Here is a 23,227-nt window from a genome sequence, read left to right as displayed (position 1 = left end):
TATGTACATTTTTTAGCTTTAAAAATAACATAGCATTTGTATGTATTTGTCAATATTAGTACAAAGTCTAATATTTGTAGTAATTGGTGTGTGTGCATACGTGTGTGTATAATCACTGAAATAAAAAGTTACCTTGCTATTTGACAGAATTACTTCCTTTTGTTTCAAAGGATAAGACTGTAATATGCAGGAAAAAGATCTGTGTGTGTGTGGTTTTTAAATCTGCCAGTTTATTTTATTTGAGATAATACATTTGGAAGAAATAATAACTATTTTTGTGACACAAACTTCCAGGATTTTTAAACACCTTGTTTTATTTTCATCAGAATCACTTGATGGCTGCCAGGAAAGCATTTGACAAATTTTTCATACACTATCCGTATTGCTATGGTTACTGGAAAAAGTATGCAGACCTTGAAAAGCGGCATGACAACATTAAACAATCAGATGAGGTGCGTACATTACTGAATAAAATTATCTCCATTAGGTACTGTAAGCCAAATAATAACGAAACAAAAACTTTTTTTTTTTTTTTTGGCTGGCAGTACCTACGATTTATGGTCAAACAATTTTATAGGGTATTTTATTTGCATTTGTCACTCTTGTGGCATTTGTAGCTAATATTTTCTCTCTTTGTTGGCAGGTGCGTTAAACCTCTACAGTTTGTCAAGCTTTGCAGTGCAAGCCTCTGTATTACACTGCAGCTTAACAAGTAGGGCAGGGCTTTTCTCTCACTTACATTTATTTCTCATTTTCCAAACAATATAGTTGGTTTGCTAGTCACATTTGCTACGTCTTATTGCATTTTTGGTCAGACGCTGTCATTGATGCTCTAATGGGTCTGTGCCCTATGGTCTGTAACCCAAAGCCTGCCCACACAACCCGGTCAGAATGCAGGGACTGCTGCGCTTTGAAGATCAAGACTCTGCACGTGGGGATCAGAACATTGCCATGTTCTATCCAACCTCCACCCAAATGGTAATGGTAGATTATTTAAACAAAATTCCAGTAATTAGTATTTCTAAGGTTCACCGGATAACACAGTGTTGCCTCTCTGTTAAGAAATAATTAAATATTTGAAGTACAGTTTGTTGTTTTCTTCTTAGGTGTATCGTCGGGGGCTTCAGGCAATACCTCTTAGTGTTGACCTATGGATACATTATATAAACTTCTTAAAAGAAACATTGGACCCTGGTGAATCTGAGACAAATAGTACAATAAGAGGGTATGCTAAACATTGATATTTTCAAATGCCTTTGAAGTAGAAATAAGTATTCTGATGTTGATAAGAGAACTACTCGTGAATGCTAAACTGAATGTTTAACATACATTTCTTTTTCACTATTTAAAAAAATGAAACATGTAATAAACTTATGCATGATTATAAAAATTACAGATGGTAATGCCCTCATTTCACACCCCATTACTTATGTTCCCAATCCCATTCCCTTTGTGGTTTATGAATTGTGTGTTCTTTCATATACATACGGATGTGTGTACGTGTGTGTGTTGTACATACTTGATTCTTTTTTTTAATGTAACAATGTTTTGGAATCTCTCCCTATCGTAATTTTTCAGGCATTGCAGGCTCAGTTGGTTAAGCGACTGCCTTCGGCTCAGGTCATGATCCTGGAGTCCCGGGATTGAGTCCTGCATCAGGCTCCCTGCTCGGGAGGGAGTCTGCTTCTCCCTCTGACCCTCCCCCCTCTCATGTGCTTGCTCTCTCTCATTCTCTCTCTCTCAAATAAATAAATAAAATCTTCAAAAAAAAAAAAAAAGTATTTTGTGGTATCAAAGTACTGTATTTTATTTGCCCAAATCCTTATTTATAGGAAATAATCAGTGGCGCAGGAAACATGTTTGTATTAGTCATTATTTATGTAGAGCATGCTAGAAATGGAACTTTTGTCAAAGAACACACAACTTTTATCAAATGTTCTTTCAAAAGTGGTATCAATTTTAAACTCCCACAGTATATGAGAGTAGTCATATTTTCCCATAGCTGTGCCACATTCTCTTTAACCTCCAGTGATAACTCAGGCAATTTTAGGTTGCCTATCTCTAGGCTGCTCATCCCAGTTTGCCGTCTTTTTGTGTACTTGTATACGCCATTTGCTCATTGCCTGTTCATATCATTTGCTCATTTTACTTCTGGATTGTCCTTTTCTTATTGATTATAGGAAATTTTAAATGTGTTTTTGGTTTTTATTTTTATCAAAATGTGTGCATATAGTTTAAAAAGTCAGTGTTAAACTGCTTATAACAAAAAGCAGTCCCTCTTCAAGTATTGTAGCTGTTTCTTATATTTTCCTGTATGTTTATAATAGTAGCTCTTTCTCTCTCTTCATTACATTATGATTTTGTTACGGTAGATGAGATTTTTAGTTCACTTATACTCTGTCTTCCCATATCTTTTCCCATATAGATAGGTTTCAAAGCCTTTTATTTTTCCTGGAGTTAATTACCCCTTTTTATCCTTACCTCCCTTTTCCCACTTGCTTAGTTTTCTTTGAACATTTAAAATTTCCTAACCCCTTCCAACAGCTGCTTTCGGTAGTTAGTACTCATAACTGACTTTCCACAGTGTACAAATGCTATGTACATTTTTTGGAAGCTAAAAAATGTATATATCTAGTGTTATTCTACTTACTCTGAAAATTGTGAAAGGGAATTATACTCTGAAATTTGTAAATTCCATTTTTTACCCTTCCTCTTGGAGGATATCCTTGGAACCTTCTCTTTCTGTAGTCTGGATTGGTTGCTCTGTTCTGTTCTGTTTCTGCCACACAGCAGTTATTTTGAGATTTCCTCATCATGATTCTAGGAGATACCTTTACCTCTTTCCTGGGTTTCAAGCTCTAATTTTGAGAGTTTTTTAGATCCTGTTTTTTCTTGGCTGATGCCTACCTTTATAGAAGAGTGCATCCTATAACTTCTTGATAAAGGATGCTTGGGGTGAAAAAAAATGAAGAGTTTGTAAGTCTGAAACACCCAGTTGATCAGTGGGGTATAGAATTTTGAGTTGGAAGTAATTTTTCCTTAGGGCTTTGAAGGCATCTCTTCACTCTTACAGCTTCTGGTGGTGTTATTGAGAAGTATGGTAACTCTCTGGATTCCCTTTGTATGATTTGTTTTTCCTCATGGATGCTTTTAAAATGTTCTCTTTATCTTTGCTATAAATGCAGTTTTATAATGATATGCTTTGATGTGGGTTTTCTTTTTCTAATTTATTGTGTTTACTTAGTGGGCCTTTTCAATCTAGGGTGCTCATGTCTTTCTCTTCTGAGAAATGTTATTATTGGGATACCTGGCTGGCTCAGTCAGTATAGCATTCAGCTTTTGATCTTGGGGTCATGAGTTGAGCTCCATGTTGGGCATAGAGTTTGCTTAAAAAAATAATAAAATTAAAAAAAAACATGTTATTATTGTGTATATTCTTAGGTTGATAATTCCCTTCCTATGGTTTTCTCTATTGTTTTTAATAGTTAGACATTGGATCTTATGTTTTAATCATTTAATTTTCTTATTTTTGTTTTTACTTTTTACATGTCAGATTTTGTTGGGCTTTTTGAGGTATTTCCTTGACCCTTGTATTGGATTTTTCCTATCTGCCATCATTTTTTTAATGTCCAAGAATCTTTTTTTTTTTTTTTTTTTTTTCTCTAAGATTTTATTTATTTCTTTGACAGAGAGAGACACAGCGAGAGAGGGAACACAAGCAGGGGGAGTGGGAGAGGGAGAAGCAGGCCTCCCGCGGAGCAGGGAGCCCGATGCGGGGCTCGATCCCAGGACCCTGGGATCATGACCTGAGCCGAAGGCAGACGCTTAACGACTGAGCCACCCAGGCGCCCCCTTTTTTTTTTTATTGTTCCTTTTCTTATCTCTTCCTATTCTTTGTTACATGGCTTAATATCTTTTTATTACTTTTTTTTTTTTTTAAGATTTTATTTATTTGACAGAGAGAGACACAGTGAGAGAGGGAACACAGGCTGGGGGAGTGGGAGAGGAGAAGCAGGCTCTCCACTGAGCAGGGAGCCCGATGCAGGGCTCAATCCCAGGACGCTGGGATCATGACCTGAGCCAAAGGCAGACGCTCAACGACTGAGCCACCCAGGCGCCCCTTTTTATTACTTTTTAAAAAGTACTAAGGACTGTTAAAGTTATCCTCTTCTCCCATCACGGTTTTCTCTGAAGTGTTTTTGTTTACTCTTCTTTTTTTTTTTTTTTTTTAAAGATTTATTTGACCGAAATCACAAGTAGGCAGACAGGCAAGGCAGGCAGAGGGAGAGGGAGAAGAAGGCTCCCTGCTGAGCATGGAGCCCAATGCAAGGCTCTATCCCAGGAGTCTGGGATCATGACCTGAGCCAAAGGCAGACGTTTAACCGACTGAGCCACCCTGGCGCCCCATATTTTTGTTCATTTGTTTTCATCTCTGACTTGTCTGATTTCTGGATTTCTGCTCATGTTAAAGATAGATTTTAGGGGCACCTGGGTGGCTCAGTCAGTTAAGCATCTGCCTTCAGCTCAGGTCATGATCCCAGGGTCCTGGGATTGAGCCCCATGTGGAGCCCTGCTCAGTGGGGAGCCTGCTTCTCTCCTGCCCACCCCCGCCCCGTGCACACACTCTATCTCAAATAAATAATATCTTTTAAAAAAAGATGAGGTTTTTTTTTTAAAGATTTTATTTATTTATTTGACAGAGACACAGCAAGAGAGGGGACACAAGCAGGGGGAGTGGGAGAGGGAGAAGCAGGCTCCCAGCCGAGCAGGGAGCCCGATGTGGGGCTCAATCCCAGGACCCTGAGATCATGACCTGAGCCGAAGGCAGATGCTTAACGACTGAGCCACCCAGGCACTCCAAAAGATTAGATTTTAATAAACTGAATGTAAGCTCTGTGTGCTTTATATGCAGGTATTATTAGCTGGCTTGGTGGGCTTCACAGTAGGGCGATCAAATGGCCACTCAGGTTTTTGTTGGGGGAATCCCAGTGTTGGTATCCTTATATTTTACTATTGTGCCAGGCAGTTTCTCATTGAAGGATCATCTGATCTGCCTGGGGAATGTATACCTAGCTCCTGAAATACCATAGCTGGGCAGGAAAGGAGGTTTAAGGTATCTTACCATTCTTTAAGGCGATCTTCTTGTAAACATCCTGTCTTTAGTTCATTACTTTCTTACCATATTTCCTCTCCCAACTCCCTCCACTTTTCTTAGTGTCTGGTGCGTTAATTTCTTGAATCATTTTGGGATTCTGCAGGGGCAGTAACATGTATTTTACTGTCTTGAAAACCTCAGACACAAACATACACTTGTGCGCACACGTGCATAAACACATACTCTTAATCCTTTATGCGTATATTAACATCCTCCAGTTTTAGCACTTTTTTTTTTTTTTTAAGATTTTTATTTATTTTACAGAGAGAGGCAGGGAGAGAGGGAACACAAGCAGGGCGAGCAGCAGAGGGAGAAGCAGGCTTCCCATGGAGCAGGGAGCCTGATGCGGGGCTCGATCCCAGGACCCTGGGATCATGACCTGAGCCGAAGGCAGACGCCCAACGACTGAGCCACCCAGGCGCCCTAGCTTCCTAATTTCTTTTGATATCTTTCAGGAAAATGCCCTCTGCATTGTTCTTTTTGCATGTTAGCTGTATGTTAGAATTTGTTTTACCTGTTCCACTCAAAATTTGTTGGAGCTTTGATTGGAATTAAGGTTGTAGATTAATACAGGTAGTATAGTTTTAAAAATCCCTCTGGATTGTAAGATAATATTTTGAAAATATGTATCTAAAAGTTTTATCCCATTGGGATATCAAATCCAATGATTAAAATTGCTTACAAAAATTTCTTGAAATGAGTTAGGTAGTTTAAAAACACAAGGTGGTGGTGGTTTGTTTTTGTTTTTTAGTAATCTGTAATTTTAGAATCAGGAGAGACTTCTGAAAGTTTTAAAACATATGTATACTTCTCATTACCTTACCAAGGCAGTTGGGTCCCTTCTTGGAGAATTATTTTGCCAGAAAATTACTCCTTAAATTGAGATAAAATTTGTCTGTTTTCTGCTATCAATGAATCTATTTGACAAACATTTCACATCACAAATATTTAAGTGTCTGCATTGTCACTCTTTATATGTTTGTAATGTGTACATTTTTGCATTGTAATTCTGTATAAGATAAAATTACATAGAAGTACACATATTCCCTTTGTTTCCTTACTCTTTAAAATGTAGCTGTTGTACAGTTTTCTATTTCTTCTGCTTTTTACTCCCTACTTGTATAGGAAGCAGTTGAATGTAATTTTGAATTTAGTACAATCTTCTGAAATTTAGAAAGGTTTTATTTTTATTTTTAATTTTTTTAAAAAAATTGTATAATTGACAAATTCAGTTGTACAACTTAATGATTTGATATTTGTATATATTGGAAGGTGCAGAAATAATATTTTAAAAGTGATTTTATCTTGGAAAGATAACTTAGAGGTAATTTAATTTTTCAGAACTTTCGAGCATGCGGTTCTAGCTGCAGGAACAGATTTCCGATCTGACAGACTGTGGGAAATGTATATAAACTGGGAAAATGAACAGGGAAACCTGAGAGAAGTTACAGCTATATATGATCGTATTCTTGGTATTCCAACACAGCTGTATAGCCACCATTTTCAGAGGTGAGTGAAAAAATCCAATCATTAAAATATTTGATTATTCAGGTAATTAATTAATATTGAGGATTATAATTCTCTTGAAATGTCATGTGAGATTCTTTTAGATGCAAATGAATAAATTTTCTTGCTTGATAATCACAGTTTACACACTTCCAAATTTTGACATTTTCCCATATACTTTATGAAATGTTTAGGAACTTTACTGTTTTTATTTATTTATTTTTAAAGATTTTATTTATTTATTTGAGAGAGAGAAATAGTGATGGAGAGCATGAGTAGGGAGGAGAGGGAGAAGCAGGCTCCCCGCTGAGCAGGGAGCCTGACTTGGGGCTTGATCCCAGGACTCTGGGATCATGACCTGAGCCGAAGGCAGACGCTAACCAGCTGAGCCACCTGGGCGCCCTGGAACTTTACTGTTTTTAAACAGAAGATTTTCTTTATCCATTTTACGGATGAGGAATAATGGGAGTCCTATCTAAGATATTTCAGAGTGGTGAAAGAATGAGAAAATAGAACCCAAGTTTAATTATTCTTTGTGGTACTAAGTTAATAGAGTACATGGCATATAAATATGCTTATTTAAAACTTAATGATTTGCTCGGGGCACCTTGACTGGCTCTGTCGATGGAGCATGTGACTCTTGTAAGTTCAAGCCCCAAGTTGAGTGTAGAGATTACTTTAAAAAAAAAAAAAAAAGAATCTTAAAACAAAAACTTAATGTACATTCTTGTGATTCATATAACTACCTTATACCAAGATAGTGAAAGATCTATTTTATGTAGTAAGTCTAAATCTGTTTTTATTCAGTCAAAAATAATTTCATTTAAATTTTCCACTATGATTTTCTGTCATGACTGGTATCATTTCATTTTTATGAGTACTGTTAAAACAACTAATTCTGTATGATGTGATTTCCACATTTTGTTTTCTGATGTACTCAAAATATCCCACTGATAAGGACTCAAAGTCTTTCTGAACAAGAAAGTTTGTATACAGGTATTTGCTATGTTGATAAATACTTGTTTTTTTTAGCTACCATATTTTCTACATTTTTGTTAAAACTTTTATAAGTAGTATAGTGTTAGAGCCTGTAAACTTAGGTACTTTTTAAGTAAGTGATTTTCCAAAATTTTTTTACTAAAAAAGTAGAAGACTTTATGAAACATCTAAAAAGTTATGTGGATCAATTTGCTAAAGATAGAAGAAGTTATGCAGATCCAGATGAGGAATAGGAATTGTGTAGATCTGAATATACGGTCTCTGTTTTTTATGAAACAGAGGAGATGCCCAGGTTTCTACGGTATAATGACCTAGGAAGACACTTAATAAAAGACATTATTAACACAAAACTTGACATATGGAAATGCTTGATGAATATTTGTTGAATAAATGAGTACAAAGGTTTTAAAAATCCTTATGAGACAAATAGGAGGCCTTTTCCTAAACCAGTTCTTCTAGGATCAATGGTATAGATAAAAGTCTGTGATGATAAGAACTTTAATTTTGATAAGAAAGATAAAATATAACTAGGAAGCACTTGTTACATGACATTTGCTGTATGCCAGATGCTGTTCTGAATGCTTATTTATAACTTAAGCATGTAACCTTCAGCATTTATAACTTAGTTAATCCTCACAATAAGCCAGTGAGGTATCTTACTATCCCCACTTTATGGGGATATTACTATCCTCCTTTTATGGAAGTAGAGGCACAGAAAGATTAAAATATTTGCATGAGGTCGCAGAGTTAGTTAGTGTTTAGAAGCTGCCTGGAGCCCAGACGGTGTGGCTCCAAAGTTCCTCCAAATCTTTTTTGTTGTTAAATGAACATCCCAGGTGCCTGGATGGCTTGTTAAGCGTCTGCCTCTGGCTCAGGTCATGATCTCAGGGTCCTGGGATCGAGGCCCACCTCCCTCTGTCCCCCCATTCCTGCTCATGCACTCTCTCTCTCCAATCTTTAAAAAAAAAAAAAAAAAAAAACCCAGTAGGGTTTTAAAATTCTATATATGCTTATAATAGACATTAGTGGATTGCATTATACATACTGCTCTTTAATCTGCCTTTTTTTTTTTTTTTTTTTTTTAAGATTTATTTATTAGAGGGGTGCCTGGGTGGCTCAGATGGTTAAGCGTCCGCCTTCGGCTCAGGTCATGATCCCAGGGCCCTGGAATCGAGCCCCATGTGGGTCTCCCTGCACAGTGGGGAGTCTGCTTCTCCCTCTCCCTCTGCTGCTCCCCTTGCTTGTGCTCTCTTGCTCTCTCTCTCAAATGAATAAATCTTAAAAAAAAAAAAAAATTACTTATTAGAGGGAGAGGGGGAGAGAGAATCTCAAGTAGACTCTGTGCTGAATGTGGAGCCTGATGCAGGGCTTGATCTCATGATCCTAAGATCATGACCTGAGCCAAAATCAAGAGGCAGATGTTTAACTGACTGAGCCACCCAAGCACCCCTAATTTGTTATTTTTCTTTTAATATATTGACAACCACTTTCCTTATCAATGTATGTAGCAAACTCACAAGTAGTATTTGTGTAAGTAAATCTTATGACATTACTAACTGCTTTGAGAACCAGTGAAATGTTTTCTTTTGCCTAATACACTCCTACTTGGTCATTTAGTGCTTGCTCTGTAAAAGATTATATACCATTTAAGTTGTAGAAATTAAGGCTCAGACAAGCTATGTGTGAATGGTGTTGGCTCTCAAGCTGGTCAGAAGTGTAGAGGAGGAAGCATATGTTTAAAACAAAAGTGTTCAGGGGCACCTGGGTGGCTCAATCGGTTGAGCGTCAAACTCTTTATTTCAGCTCTGGTGGGGGTCTCAGGGTCCTGGGATCAAGACCCAGGTCGTCCTCTGTGCACATTAGTGAGTCTGCTTGGGATTCTCTCTCCCCCTCCACCACTTTGTGCACAGGCGCGCTCCCCCCACCTCCAGCTCAAATAAATCAATAAATCTTAAAAGTGTTCAAGTGCTGGGTAATAGGGTTAGCCTGGTGATGGGTATTAAAGAGGGCATGTACTGCATGGAGCACTGGGTGTTATACGCAAACAATGAGTCATGGAACACTACATCAAAAACTAATGATGTAATGTATGGCGATAACATAACATAATAAAAAATAAATAAATAAATTAGACCCCCCACCCAAAAAAATATTTCTGTTGTGTAGGTCTGTATATTAGATGTATACTGATGACATTATCTCTACTGAAATAATGTAATTTAAAATTTTCCTTAGCATGAGAGTTTGTGATGTTGATTTAACTTCTCAGACCCGATCCCTGGTAGTTCCTAAGCTCCAGACCTATCTAAATACTGATAATTTCCCAACAGACACTGTTGTTTTGTACTTCTGTGACTGTAATACCTTTTCCACTTCCCATTTGTCTGGTTAACTCAGATTACTCAAAACCATACAGCTTAATGTTTCCTGTGTGGAACTTTAGTTTGCCAAAATAGAAAGTATTTGTTCTGTCATTTGTGCCAGCACTCTGCCTATTTATTTACATTTGTCTTTTTAAAAAATTTTATTTATTTATTTATTTTTAAAGATTTTATTTGTTTGACAGAGATAGCACAAGTAGGCAGACCGGCAGGGAGAGAGAGAAGCAGGCTCTCTGCTGAGCAGGGAGTGCGATGCGGGGCTCGATCCCAGGACCCTGGGATCATGAACTGAGCTGAAGGCAGATGCTTAACCGACTGAGCCACCCAGGCGCCCCTACGTTTGTCTTTTTTTTTTTTTTTTTTAAAGATTTTATTTATTTATTTGAGAGAAAGAATGAGATAGAGCAAGCATGAGAGGGGGGAGGATCAGAGGGATAAGCAGACCCCCTGCCGAGCAGGGAGCCTGATGCGGGACTCGATCCCGGGACTCCAGGATCATGACCTGAGCCGAAGGCAGTCGCTTAACCAACTGAGCCACCCAGGCGCCCTACGTTTGTCTTTTTTTAAAGTTTTTATTTTATTTATTTTAGGCAGGGCGGGCAGAGGGAGAGAGAAACTTTAGTAGACTCCACACTGAGCATGGAGCCCAACACGGGTCTCGACCTGGGGCTCCATCCCTTGATCCCGAAATCATGACCTGTGCTGAAACCCAGGCTTGGAGGCTTAACCTACTGTGCCACGCACATGCTCCTACTTACATTTATTTTAACACTAATAATACTGCTTTGAAATTATGTCTCTTGTATATCGCTCTGCACATCTGTCCGTGTCTGAGACTTACTCTTTTTATCCTTAATACATAGGAATAGGGCTCAATATATATTAGACACTCAGCCATTCTTTACTGAATAAATCAGCTTTATAGTTGGAAAGGCTGATGAAAATTCACTGCTTAGTAGTCATATTTTATCACCATTTGAAACAGTTTCCTATATAATACAGCAGTTATTTTAAATTTGTTCTCTTTAGTCATCAATTTTAAGTTTTTTATTTGTAGCCTAACAATTTTGAGTTTTAATATTTATCTGAACACTAAATCTGTACATTTTCTTTTTTTCTCTTTTTTTTTAAAGATTTGATTTATTTGACAGAGGGAGAGAGAGCACAAGCAGGGGGAGCTCCAGAGCGAGAGGGAGAAGCAGGCTCCCTGTTGAGCAGGGAGCCCCACGTGGGGCTTGATCCTGGGACCCTGGGATCACGACCTGAGCCGAAGGCAGCTGCTTAACTGACTAGGCCATCCAGGCTCCCCTAAATCTGTTTGTTTCCTTACTATACTTTTGAAAATTACTTCCTTTCTAATTTTTTTTTTTTTTTTTTAAGATTTTATTTATTTCAGAGAGAGAGACACAGCGAGAGAGGGAACACAAGCAGGGGGAGTGGGAGAAGGAGAAGCCGGCTTCCCGCGGAGCAGGGAGCCCGATGCGGGGCTCGATCCCAGGACCCTGGGATCATGACCTGAGCCGAAGGCAGATGCTTAACGACTGAGCCACCCAGGCGCCCCTCTAATTTTTTTTTTTTAATAAGGCAGTCTGTATTTGTTCTCTCCCAATGGTGAAATGGATCAAGTTAAGCTTCAGTATTTATTACTAATTCTGTAAAATCTAGATTTGTTTCCCATGTTATTTACATATATTAGTGAAAGCCTTAAAATCCGTAAAAATTCAGGTGTGAATAGCCTAAATCAGTTTTAAGAAACTTGGGGAAAATCCATAAGACTGGAGCATAAGGTACATGTACAACTATATCTAATAATTAGAATGAAGAGGTCAGTCTGGGTTAGAATATGAAAGACTTTAAGGCTATTGGATTTTATCCTGAATGCAGGGTAAATGAACAGAAGTTATTTTGGCAGGAGGCAGTCATGATCATGTTTATGTTTTTCATGTTTACTTTTTAATAACATTTTTGATAGCAGTATTAGCGTTGAGATGGGAATAGTGAGACTAGTGGCTAGAAGCCATATATGTTTATCCAGGTGAAAAATGAGAAGGACATGAAGACATATTTAGAAGGTAGAATCAATAGGACCTGATACTCAGTGGAATGTAAGTGAAGTGAGGTCGAAGAGATTTAGAAACTGAGTGGTTGACAGTACCATTAGTCAAGATTAGAAATGCTGAGGGTGTTGATTGGTGGATAAAGATGACACAATTAGTTTAAGATTTGTACATAAGGTTCCAAATTTAGATAGTGTAGCTATTTTAACTCTTCAACTTGGTGTTTTTGATGAAAATTTGCACATAAATTAGTGTGTGTGGAAAAGTGAAATGACTTTTTTCAAAACACTCAAAATTAACCTGTTTCTTTGTGCAGAGTTTTGGCAATTGGACAGACTAATCTAGAATTGAGGAGAAAAGTATGGGCTTGAGTTAAAGTTTTGCAGGTCACCATAGTATGCTTATTTCTGTATTAATAAGATTGGCCAGGAAGTTAATGAAGATAGATGAGAACAAAATGTCAAATGGAATCCTTGGCAATCCTGACATTCAGGGACCAATAGGAAGGGAGAATCCTCAAAGATCAAGATCAGTCAGAGACTTGGAGGCAAACCAAGAAAGTGGTAACTCAGTGCCTTCTAAAAGGAAAGCATGGTTAAAGGCCTTTAGTAGTGAAGACATTATTAGAGTATAACCTGTACTATGAAACAAGTGTCCGTTTAATTTTGCATGTAAGAGGCATTTGGTGACTTTAATTAGTGCAATTTCATTGGTGTGTTTGGCACGGACACAGATTCAGGAGTAACTGGGAGGTGGGGAAGAAACGGCAAACATTTGTTGATCATTTACAAATGATCATTTATGATTTAAGTAGGGTTTATATTTTAAAGTAATTTTGCATAAATAAATACATTTTGCAAAATAGTATTGTGCCATTTTACATATGAGAAAGCCAAGACTTAAAGAAGGGAAAAACTGGGACGCTTGGGTGGCCCGCTCAGTTAAGAGCCTGCCTTTGGCTCAGGTCATGATCCCGGGGTCTTGGGATCAAGCCTCACGTCAGGCTCCCTGCTCAAGCAGGGAGTCTACTTCTCCCTCTCCCTCTGCCCCTCCCCCCACTCGTCCAAGTCCTCGTCCACGTCCATGCGTGCTTGCTTTCTCTCTCAAATAAATCTTAAAAAAAAAAGAGAAAAACTTCCCCGAGGTCAAATAACTAATAATGGACAGAGTTAGGATTTGAATGTATGCCTATCCATGCCTTCTCTGTTACATTGCAAAGGCATAAAAGAAATGAAGATGTCTGTAGACTGTTTCATCAAGTGGTAGGTTTTTACTATAAAAAAGGATAGAAAGGGTTTGGTGTTTTAAATCAGAAATTTTTTGAAAGAGTACTGTGTAGTAGGAATTAAATGTGGGATCTAAAATTATGCTTCATATATAGAGAATTTATTTTTATTGGCTTATTTAGATTTAAAGAACATGTACAGAATAACTTGCCTAGAGATCTGCTAACTGGTGAACAGTTTATTCAGCTGCGAAGGGAATTAGCTTCTGTAAACGGACATAGTGGTGATGATGGTCCTCCTGGTGATGATCTACCGTCGGGAATTGAAGACATTACTGATCCAGCAAAGGTAACCAGACTTACTGAAAAATCCTTCAATGCATGAGAAACTAGACTTTATATCCCTTAACTGCATCATGTGTTGTATGACTTGTGTCTCATATAAAATTAATTTCTAATTAAGGCAAGTGGGACTTCTTTAGCTATGGTGTGGTTTAAAAAGAGAGTTAAGGTAGAGAATCTATTTTACTATGAGACACCTGGAAATAGCTTAGAAGGACATTTTGCCCACGTGGTAATCTACTAGTCCCCTTTAAACGTACACAAGAAAGTGGTTTATTAGGAAGTTCTGTTAGAAATTTTAGAATTGTTAAGTGTACTTTCCATATAATTGTTAACAGTTTGAAACCTACCACTATTCTCAGATTATAAAGTAGGTATAGATAATACCTAAATTTAAGCAATAATATTAAAAAATTTCAGTATATAACTTGTGTGATTTAAATTTTTTTCTTTTTCTTCCCAAGCTAATTACGGAAATAGAAAACATGAGACATAGAATCATTGAAATTCATCAAGAAATGTTTAATTATAATGAGCATGAAGTTAGTAAAAGGTGGACATTTGAAGAAGGTGTAAGTGTTTTTGTTTTGTAATAGGCTTCAAAATATAAAGATAGGAATAATGTATTTTTCAGTTTTGAGTAATGTCTCTCTACTTTTTATTTTTGCTTATTTAAATACTATTACCAGTTTCCCATGATCAGTTTTATCATTTTCCATTATCAATTTTAGAATGTTATAAAATGAATTCAGATTTACTCCAGTTGGAAGATACTTATTTAATCTGAGCCATTTTATTACAGTTGTTCAATTTTTTAAATCATCTTATTTGAGTTCATACTTTACATACAACAAATGCACCCATTTTAGATGTGTAGTAAAATGAGGGTTTCCCTCCACAGATTCTAATTCTTGTAAAATGAGGGTTTCCCTCCACAGATTCTAATTCTTTATTTCTGTTTTTCTAAACAGCTTTTTTGAGATACAGTTCACTTACCGTATAGTTTATCCATTTAAAGTGTATAATTCAGTAGTTGTTGGTGTGTTCACAGATAGGTACAGCCATCACTATGGCCCATTTTAGAACATTTTCATAACCTCACAAAGAAATTCTTTATCCTTTAGCTGTCACCCCTCTACTCCCTCACCTGTCTGCTCCACCCCTTACCCCCAGCCCTAAGGTACTACTAATCTACTTCTGTTTCTATAGATTTGTTCTGGCCTTTCATTTGAGTGGAATCATATACTATGTGGTTTTTTTGTTGACTGGCTATAAGGTTTGACATGTATTTGCACATTACAGTGCTCCATGGCAATCAGATATGGAACTAGTCTGTCATCCCAGGAAGTTCCCTTGGTCCCTTTTCATTCAGTAACCCCCATCCCACTCCTAGCCCTAGGCAACTACTGATCTGCTTTCTGTTATATAGTATAATTGTTCAGTTTTAAAATACTCAATAAAAAAATTTACTGAACGTAAAGAAAATTGTGTAGTGCCATTACAATTAATAAATGAAAGATACATTCTGCTTCTTCAATTTGTAAAGTCTAAGAAATATAATTTTAAAAGTTCTTATCATGAAATACGGTGATTAAAATTTTTTTGGTTCACCATCATTAATTACATACATAATTTAGATAATTCGTATTGTTACTATAGTCATGTATTTTCTGGTGTTGGTATTGGTTTATTTTCATTCCTGTTAACACTATTTTTCCTGTCATACTTTTTATTACAGATTAAAAGACCTTATTTTCATGTGAAACCATTGGAAAAGGCACAACTAAAAAACTGGAAAGAATACTTAGAATTTGAAATTGAAAATGGGACTCATGAACGAGTTGTGGTTCTCTTTGAAAGATGTGTCATATCATGTGCCCTCTATGAGGAGTTTTGGATTAAGGTAAGAAAATTAGATGCTCTGAAACTTGAACATATTATAAACATTGATCTAGTGACTAACCTTTTTTGTACTTCTGTTGAATGTTGTTCATATAACTATATCTGTTGCATTAGGAGATGGTCTGCTTGCAACCAGATTTGACTGCTGCATATGCCAACCTCGTTGCCTCTCTTCGTCCTTCCTTACAGAAACTAGTCTAGTGGTTCAATAAAGGTGCTGAATGGGTTTAAAAATAGAATTTTATCGTTCTGTCACATATTTAATGGCTCGTTCAACTGTAAATTATTCAGTATTTCCTTTGTTTCTGTATGTAGTATGCCAAGTACATGGAAAACCATAGCATTGAAGGAGTGAGGCATGTCTTCAGCAGAGCTTGCACTATTCATCTCCCAAAGAAACCCATGGTGCATATGCTTTGGGCAGCTTTTGAGGAACAGCAGGGTAAGAATGAGGAAATTCAGTTGGTATTTTTGGGATTTTAAGGTACTTCTGGATAAAGTTCTAGGAATTGAGTCTTTTTTTTTTTTTAAAGATTTTATTTATTTTTATTTATTTAACAGAGAGAGAGAGAGGCAGTGAGAGAGGGAACACAAGCAGGGGGAGTGGGAGAAGGAGAAGCAGGCTTCCCGCCAAGCAGGGAGCCCGATGTAGGGCTCGATCCCAGGACCCTGGAACCATGACCTGAGCCGAAGGCAGTCACTTAACCAACTGAGCCACCCAAGCGCCCCTAGGAATTGAGTCTTGAGGGATGGTGTAAAGCAGAGGTCAATAAACTTTTTCTGTAAAGGGCCAGATGGTAAAATTTTAGGCTTTTCAGGCCATATGGTCTCTCTCCTGACAACTCTACCATTATAGCCCAGAAGCATCTGTAGATAATAAACAAATGAGCATGGCTGTTTTCAGTTTTAAATAAAAAAAAAAACAGGTGGAGGGCCGGATTTAGCCTGTGTACTGTTATTTGCCAGTACCTTGCATAAAGGATATTTCAGAAGTTTAAACAAAAGCATAAACATTTAATTAACATTTCTAGGTAATATTAACGAAGCCAGGAATATCTTGAGAACATTTGAAGAATGTGTTCTAGGATTGGCAATGGTTCGTTTGAGAAGAGTAAGTTTAGAACGACGGCACGGAAATATGGAAGAAGCTGAACATTTGCTTCAGGATGCCATTAAGAATGCCAAATCAAATAATGAATCATCGTTTTATGCTATCAAACTAGCCCGGCATCTTTTCAAAATACAAAAAAACCTTCCAAAATCAAGAAAGGTGCTTTTGGAAGCAATCGAAAGAGACAAAGTATGTATTTGTATTTTAGAATATCTTTCATAAAAAAACAAAAAACAAAAACAAAAAAACAACAGAAGAGCAGTGGTCATTGTTTGTTTTCTCATTTTGGCAACTATGATGAAAGATTTGGTCTGTATGTAATATATTTTATTACTAAATGAAGACAACAGTCCCTCTAAACTGATGTTGCCATTCTTTAAAAAATTTTCAAATTATTAGGAATTAAAAGGTTGAGAAAATTAAGATTATTGGATTAAAAATTGTTGCAGACATTGTGACACTTTCTGTTTCTCTGATGTTTAGAAATTTTACAGCAGATTTACTGATTATTCTAAGTAGAGGACTTGGGAGAATATCTTATAAACAAAAGCATGGCTTATGTCTACGTCTTAGCAACTATAACAGTGAGATTCTCCTTTTCCAAAGTATTTCACTTTATCAGTTGATAAAAGGCAGTATATATGATATTTCTCACTTTTTAGATTTTTAGCTAATACCAGGTCTGTTTAAGACACAGGTCTATAACAGTGTGTTTCCAGCTGCAGTTTAAGATGATAACAGTATTAATGGGAACTGTACAAACCATTTTTTAATATTTTATATTTGTCATGGTTGGTCAAGCCACATTAAACCCAAGATAGGATATAGGGTTTTAACTTACTGGGATTTAACAGTTTGGCATAATTTGGGAGATACTAGGTCATTACTTCTCAATGTGCTAATTAGTTTTGTCACCTGTTTTGATAATATGCTCAAAACATTTAACATGAGTTACATTTTAATACGATTCTCAATATTTTTCAAACTTAGACATAAAATTTAAGGCATTTTAAATATCTGTGTTCTAATAAAAATATCTTAGAAATATTATTAATTGATACTGCTTTTTACACAGGAGAATACAAAGTTATACCTCAATTTACTTGAAATGGAATATAGTGGTGACCTCAAACAAAATGAAGAAAATATCCTAAATTGTTTTGACAAAGCTATACATGGTTCATTACCTATTAAAATGAGAATTACATTTTCTCAGAGAAAAGTGGAATTTCTTGAAGATTTTGGTTCAGATGTTAATAAGTAAGATCTTAATTATTATCTATTTGCATAGTAGATGAGCATTGATAATTTTGGTTGGGAGTTTGATGATTAGTGCAAATTCATATATTGTTAAATTTAAAATGTTTGCCTAGGTTACTTTTTCCTCATATATATGGAGGGTAAATTTAGGTTTGCGAATGTGTATGTGTTTAACAGGAGGATAGATGGTTTGTCTTTACTTCAAAATTGTTTTCAGAATTTTAGCATGGTAATGTAAACAATGAGAGAAGGCAGGAAACAGCAATCCCATGAAAAAAGAAATGGGTCAAGGATTGAACCCTAAAACACAGAAACAGTATATAGGCCACTAAAGGGGGGGGGTGGGCTTAATCTGAAATAGGGATGCCGTTTTATCTCTAATTGGAGAAAATGGATATGGTTGCACAGAGCATGCCTAATGGACTCAATTTAATGCATTGTAAGAAGCTGAAAGTTGAGGGTGGTGGAAGGATTTACTCTAAGGGATTTGGGAAAAGGAGAAGCTTGTGATTTATAGTTGCAAAATAGAAGAGTAGAAGTACCGATTAGAGTATTGCTGCCGTTCCAGTCTTAACTGCTTCTAGTAGGGAACTATCCCACGTAGTAGGCATGTCCCTTTTCTAATTACCCTAATTAATTTAAAGTGATTTCTATTGAAACAGCTGTTGATAAAATGAGGATTTATGTGTCTTTATATATGTATGTATACATTTTTGATGGTTGAGTAAAATTTTAGCTAAACTAAAAAACATTTTAACATGTTAATTTTTAATACAATCGTATATATGTGCTTGACACATTAAATGTGTTTTATGAATTAGCTAAATGTGTTTTATGAATTAGGTATAAGTACTGTTTTTTTTGTTGTTGTTGGTACTGTTGTTCTTTTAATAGATGAAGAGAGGCTTAAAGAGATTAGAAATTTTTCCAAGGTCAGTTAGCTGCTATTTCATTGTGCAGCTCGGATTAGAACTTGCTTCAAAGTCTATGCTTCTAACCACCTGTGCTGTATATTTAGTGTCTTCTGTTTATTTTGTACTGAAGAAGGTGCACAAAAGAAATGGGATATTTAATTCCAGGTTTTAGTCTAGTGGATGGTATGATGATCAGAGGAAATATGTAAGTATATGAGGTGGCACAAAACTGTTAAAGGCGACTGATTTCTGTGGATCAGAATGGATTTGTCATCCTTCACAGAGGAGATGGGGCTTCATTTAGATACTCCTGGATTCTGACAAGGAGAGGATAAAATGGAAGAAAGTTAAAGTTCATTTAAAAGTAAATTTGCTTTATTGGAGGGCTTTTGAAGTAGTAGAAGTGTGATGTTGATTGTGCTGTGTATTGAACAGTAGGCTGGGTTAGAGCACATATAGTACCACAAATAGACAGTAGGACGCTATTAGAGTTTTGACTGGGATTAAATGACGTATTTGAATTTTGCAATAATATGTGGACAAATCTAAGGCTTAACACAAAGATGCCAGTTAGGCCCTTGCAAATATAGTTATAGAGGGTCTGTATATCAGGTCTAAGATTGTTGTAGTTGAAATTTAAAAAGACAATGATTGAAAAATAAATGAGCTTAGAAATTTAGGTAGCAGCATAATGTATTAGTAACAATTGATGTTAATTCAAATATATGCTTAAATCTTAGCTGTGTCACTTACCATTTGTGTATTCCTCAGTTTTCAGATTTTCTTGTTATGACTGAATCTCTCTTATCACCTAATCCACAGGTTGTTAAAAGTCTTAAAAAAAACCTAGTCCATTTAAAGTGCTTGATGTTGAGTAAACACTCAACCAGAGATTGCTGGTATTAACAATTTTATAGCTTCTTGAACATTTTGGGATCAGAGTTACTGGTTGTTATCATTAGATGTGTATGTATGCAGGCTGCCCAGGGAAGTTGTGTATGCATGTCAAGTATATTAAAGTCATTTCTACAGAAATGTTAATTATCTGTGTTCAGGTTTATGATTACTTTAAAAAATAAGGCCATTTGTCTTTATAAAAAATATTTCAGAAAATGGTAAAAGGAAAACAAAATCTTTAGGATTTTACAGTCAGTTTGGCTTCAGGTGACATCGTTTTTGAAGTTCTGAGTTCCAGGTGAGACTTAAAATACACGTATCATGTTAGAAGTTTTTTATTTATTAAAAATTATCTTTTTTTTTAAGAAAAAGGATTTGAGAGCACACACGTGCAGGGGGGAGGGGCAGAGGGAGAGAGAGTCTTAAGCAGACTCTGTGCTTCGTGCAGAGCCCAACATGGGGCATGATCTCACGACCCAGAGAGCATGACCTGAGCTGAAACCAAGAATCAGATGCTTAACCAACTGTGCCACGCAGGCGCATCCTAAAAAATTATCTTTTTAATCAGTGATAATTCCACATTGTAGATTTGAATTAGTTTTTTTTTTAAAGATTTATTTGAGAGAGTACAGAGCGAGCGAGAAGAGAGCACGAGTGTGTGGGGGGGTACTATTGGGAGGGGGCAGAAGGAGAGGGAGAAGCAGGCTCCCCACTGAGCAGGGAGCTCAATGCGGGGCTCAATCCCAGGATGCTGGGATCATGAGGTGAGCCGAAGGCAGACACTTAACTGGCTGAGCCATCCAGGCACCCCTGTAGTTTTGTATTAAGTTTTAATTCAGTTTATCACATGGCCAAAAGTTTAAATATACTTTATCCTAACTGGTGTCCAGTATCTTTAATAAGCAATGTTAAATTAGATCTCAAAGTATATAAATCACGGAATGGTCAGGACTCACTCTGCACTAGACAGAAACCCTCAAGGTCACTGTCTTAGTTGTGTAAAAATTTCTTAGGCGGGCTCTCCCCTGTGTTAGAAATAACCAAAGGTAGCTCTTGACCAATATCCCATCACCTTTAGCCAACTGTAGTACAGAGAACAAGCATTTTTCTAGTAGCTCAAAAATCCCAGGACTTACTAAATGTCTAGGTTTGGGTTATATTATTGGTCAGGGGTATATAGTACTGTAATTGGCCAGTCCTGAATCCCTGAAGCCCCATTTGAATCACATGGGCTGAGAAGGAAAGTGCAGAGTAGTGCTTTCCCAAAGGAAATACATTGGAAAAGGTAGCTGGGAGGTTTGTTTATTGGTTCATTAAAAAATAATAATAAAAAATCAATGGATACTCATTGCAACATATTTTTGTTTCCAAGTGGAAATAAGTCCAAAACTTTATAAATTTATCAGTTTGGTTTTTGTATATTCCAGAGGATTTTTTTTTCCTTCCCTCTCAGGCTTTTGAATGCTTATGATGAACATCAAACACTCCTAAAAGAACAGGATTCTTTAAAAAGGAAAGCAGAAAATGGGTAGGTAACTCCTTGCTGAATCAGGAAGGGATGCTTAGAAGACATTTCATTGTGGAAATGCCTTTAAAGATAAATATTTTTACATGTTACCTTCATGTTGTGGTAATTTAGTGCTTTATATTCAGAATTTGAAAAAATCAAAACTGGTTAAAAACTTTACTAAAACAAATGTACATAGGTACAAATGTACACATTCATCCACTTGTTTTAAAAGTACTTATCTCTGGGAGTTTTGAAAGTTTCTGTTTTATCCTTTTTAGGTCAGAAGAACCAGAGGAAAAGAAAGCTCACACAGAAGAGACAACTTCATCATCTACACAGATGATTGATGGTGATTTACAGGCAAATCAAGCTGCATATAATTATAGTGCCTGGTATCAAGTGAGTTCACATAATTGAATTTTTTGTTCATAGATGTTAATTAGAAAAGTATAAGTTAGGATAGTTTTTTTAATTTTTTTTAACAACTACTTTTTTTTTTTTTTTTTAAGATTTTATTTATTTATTTGAGAGAGAGAATGAGATAGAGAGAGCATGAGAGGGGGAAGGGTCAGAGGGAGAAGCAGACTCCCTGCTGAGCAGGGAGCCCGATGCGGGACTCGATCCCGGGACTCCAGGATCATGACCTGAGCCGAAGGCAGTCGCTCAACCAACTGAGCCACCCAGGCGCCCCTTAACAACTACTTCTACTCCAGACTGTACAATAAATTGTCTTACGTGGTTAAGTCTTAGAATTTTAGCAGTGAGCACATGCCTGTTTTCTTAAATGTACCTGCTTTTATAAATGGAACCAGCCAGTTCTAGTATGCTAACATGTGTGCTTTTTCCTTTCAGTACAATTATCAGAATCCTTGGAATTATGGACAGTATTACCCTCCTCCTCCAACCTGATGAGAAAATATATCAGATGGAATGTGTGAAAAATACGAAATTATTTTTTTTTAATGAGGGATGTAAACATAGCGTAAACTTGTTGTATTTGATAACTTGTCTTCCTGTTTCTGTGTAACATGATTTGTTTAGTAATAGGGGAAAATGTCACTTAGTAGCTTACCACAGATACTATTTCCTACCATTTATAAAATTTACTTTTTATTGGAGAACTATTTTTTTGATTTTTGCATTAAGTGGTCTAGAATTCTTTTGCAATGCATTTGCAACAGAGTTTTGTAGCCTTAAGGGGTAGGAAAAAAAAAACTGACTGCAAATCATGTCAGTGTAATACAAGATCTGAAAATACATAAGGGCTGGTTATTAAGGATTTACCTCTGTAAAAAAAATGGATTTTTAACCTTTGATGACAAGGTTTTGTCTGTTTCAGTTATCCTTGTGAATTTGGATTTAACTGCAGAAAAGATATACTATTAAACACTATGTCTTGGGATAGAGATTATAAATGAAAAAAAATGGAATGTTTGCATCCCTTTTAAAAAATGAAAATCATATCAAAAGTATGTTGTTTCAGGAGACTTTGTATTTAGAATATTCATGTAAAACTTGTGAGCAAGCTTTCATTTTGATCAAACTGATCATCCTCATTTTTGTAATAAAACTGAAGACTCCTCTATAAATTGTTACGAATTTATTGGGGGGTGGATCACCTCACAATATTAACTTTTATTCATCATTATTAGTGGTTCATTGGTTTTGAAGTATACTTTTCTTGAATTTAGTTATTATCTTCTTGCCAGAATTAGACCATCTAGCTTTTTGCTTCCTCCGTTTCTGTGCTCATTTTCACTATACAGGAATAATTATTTAAAGATTTTTTAAGAGGAGGGGTACCTGGGTGGCTCAGTTAGTTGAGCGTCCGGCTCTTGGTTTCAACTCAGGTCGTGATCTCAGGGTTGAGATTTGAGCCCCACGTGGGGCTCCGAGCTCAGTGGGAAGTAAGCTTGAGATTCTCTTCCTCTCCCTCTCTGCTCCTCACTCTCCCTCAGGTCATGCACA

The 23,227-nt window shown here is 36.5% G+C and overlaps 1 protein-coding gene and 1 non-coding gene across 4 annotated transcripts in view; both read left to right on the top strand.

Moving 5' to 3' along the window:
• Positions 1 to 22,844, top strand: part of PRPF39 (pre-mRNA processing factor 39) — a 38,757-nt gene extending 15,913 nt beyond the window's left edge. The window contains exons 3-16 of one of the 3 annotated variants that reach the window (XM_034993202.1): positions 327 to 452; positions 644 to 712; positions 816 to 978; positions 1,107 to 1,225; positions 6,497 to 6,664; positions 13,507 to 13,672; positions 14,130 to 14,237; positions 15,404 to 15,568; positions 15,883 to 16,009; positions 16,599 to 16,867; positions 17,754 to 17,938; positions 21,203 to 21,277; positions 21,538 to 21,658; positions 22,112 to 22,844. In XM_034993202.1, coding sequence (XP_034849093.1) covers positions 892 to 978; positions 1,107 to 1,225; positions 6,497 to 6,664; positions 13,507 to 13,672; positions 14,130 to 14,237; positions 15,404 to 15,568; positions 15,883 to 16,009; positions 16,599 to 16,867; positions 17,754 to 17,938; positions 21,203 to 21,277; positions 21,538 to 21,658; positions 22,112 to 22,168 — 1,647 coding nt within the window. In that variant the 5' untranslated portion in view covers positions 327 to 452; positions 644 to 712; positions 816 to 891 and the 3' untranslated portion in view covers positions 22,169 to 22,844. Of the gene's footprint in view, positions 1 to 326; positions 453 to 643; positions 713 to 815; positions 979 to 1,106; positions 1,226 to 6,496; positions 6,665 to 13,506; positions 13,673 to 14,129; positions 14,238 to 15,403; positions 15,569 to 15,882; positions 16,010 to 16,598; positions 16,868 to 17,753; positions 17,939 to 21,202; positions 21,278 to 21,537; positions 21,659 to 22,111 lie in introns of those variants that run through there. The other 2 variants (XM_034993203.1, XM_034993201.1) reach the window with 2 other exon arrangements.
• Positions 16,965 to 17,050, top strand: LOC118002765. The gene has a single exon (XR_004677151.1). It is a non-coding gene; the product is annotated as a small nucleolar RNA SNORD127 (small nucleolar RNA).
• Positions 22,845 to 23,227: the final 383 nt, after the last annotated feature.

The sequence above is a fragment of the Mirounga leonina genome, unplaced genomic scaffold, assembly GCF_011800145.1.
Source record: "Mirounga leonina isolate KUSES-001 unplaced genomic scaffold, KU_Mleo_1.0 Mir_82, whole genome shotgun sequence".
Lineage (NCBI taxonomy): Eukaryota > Metazoa > Chordata > Mammalia > Carnivora > Phocidae > Mirounga > Mirounga leonina.
The sequence above is the reverse complement of the archived record's forward strand: the minus strand, read 5'-3'. Positions and strand labels throughout refer to the sequence as shown.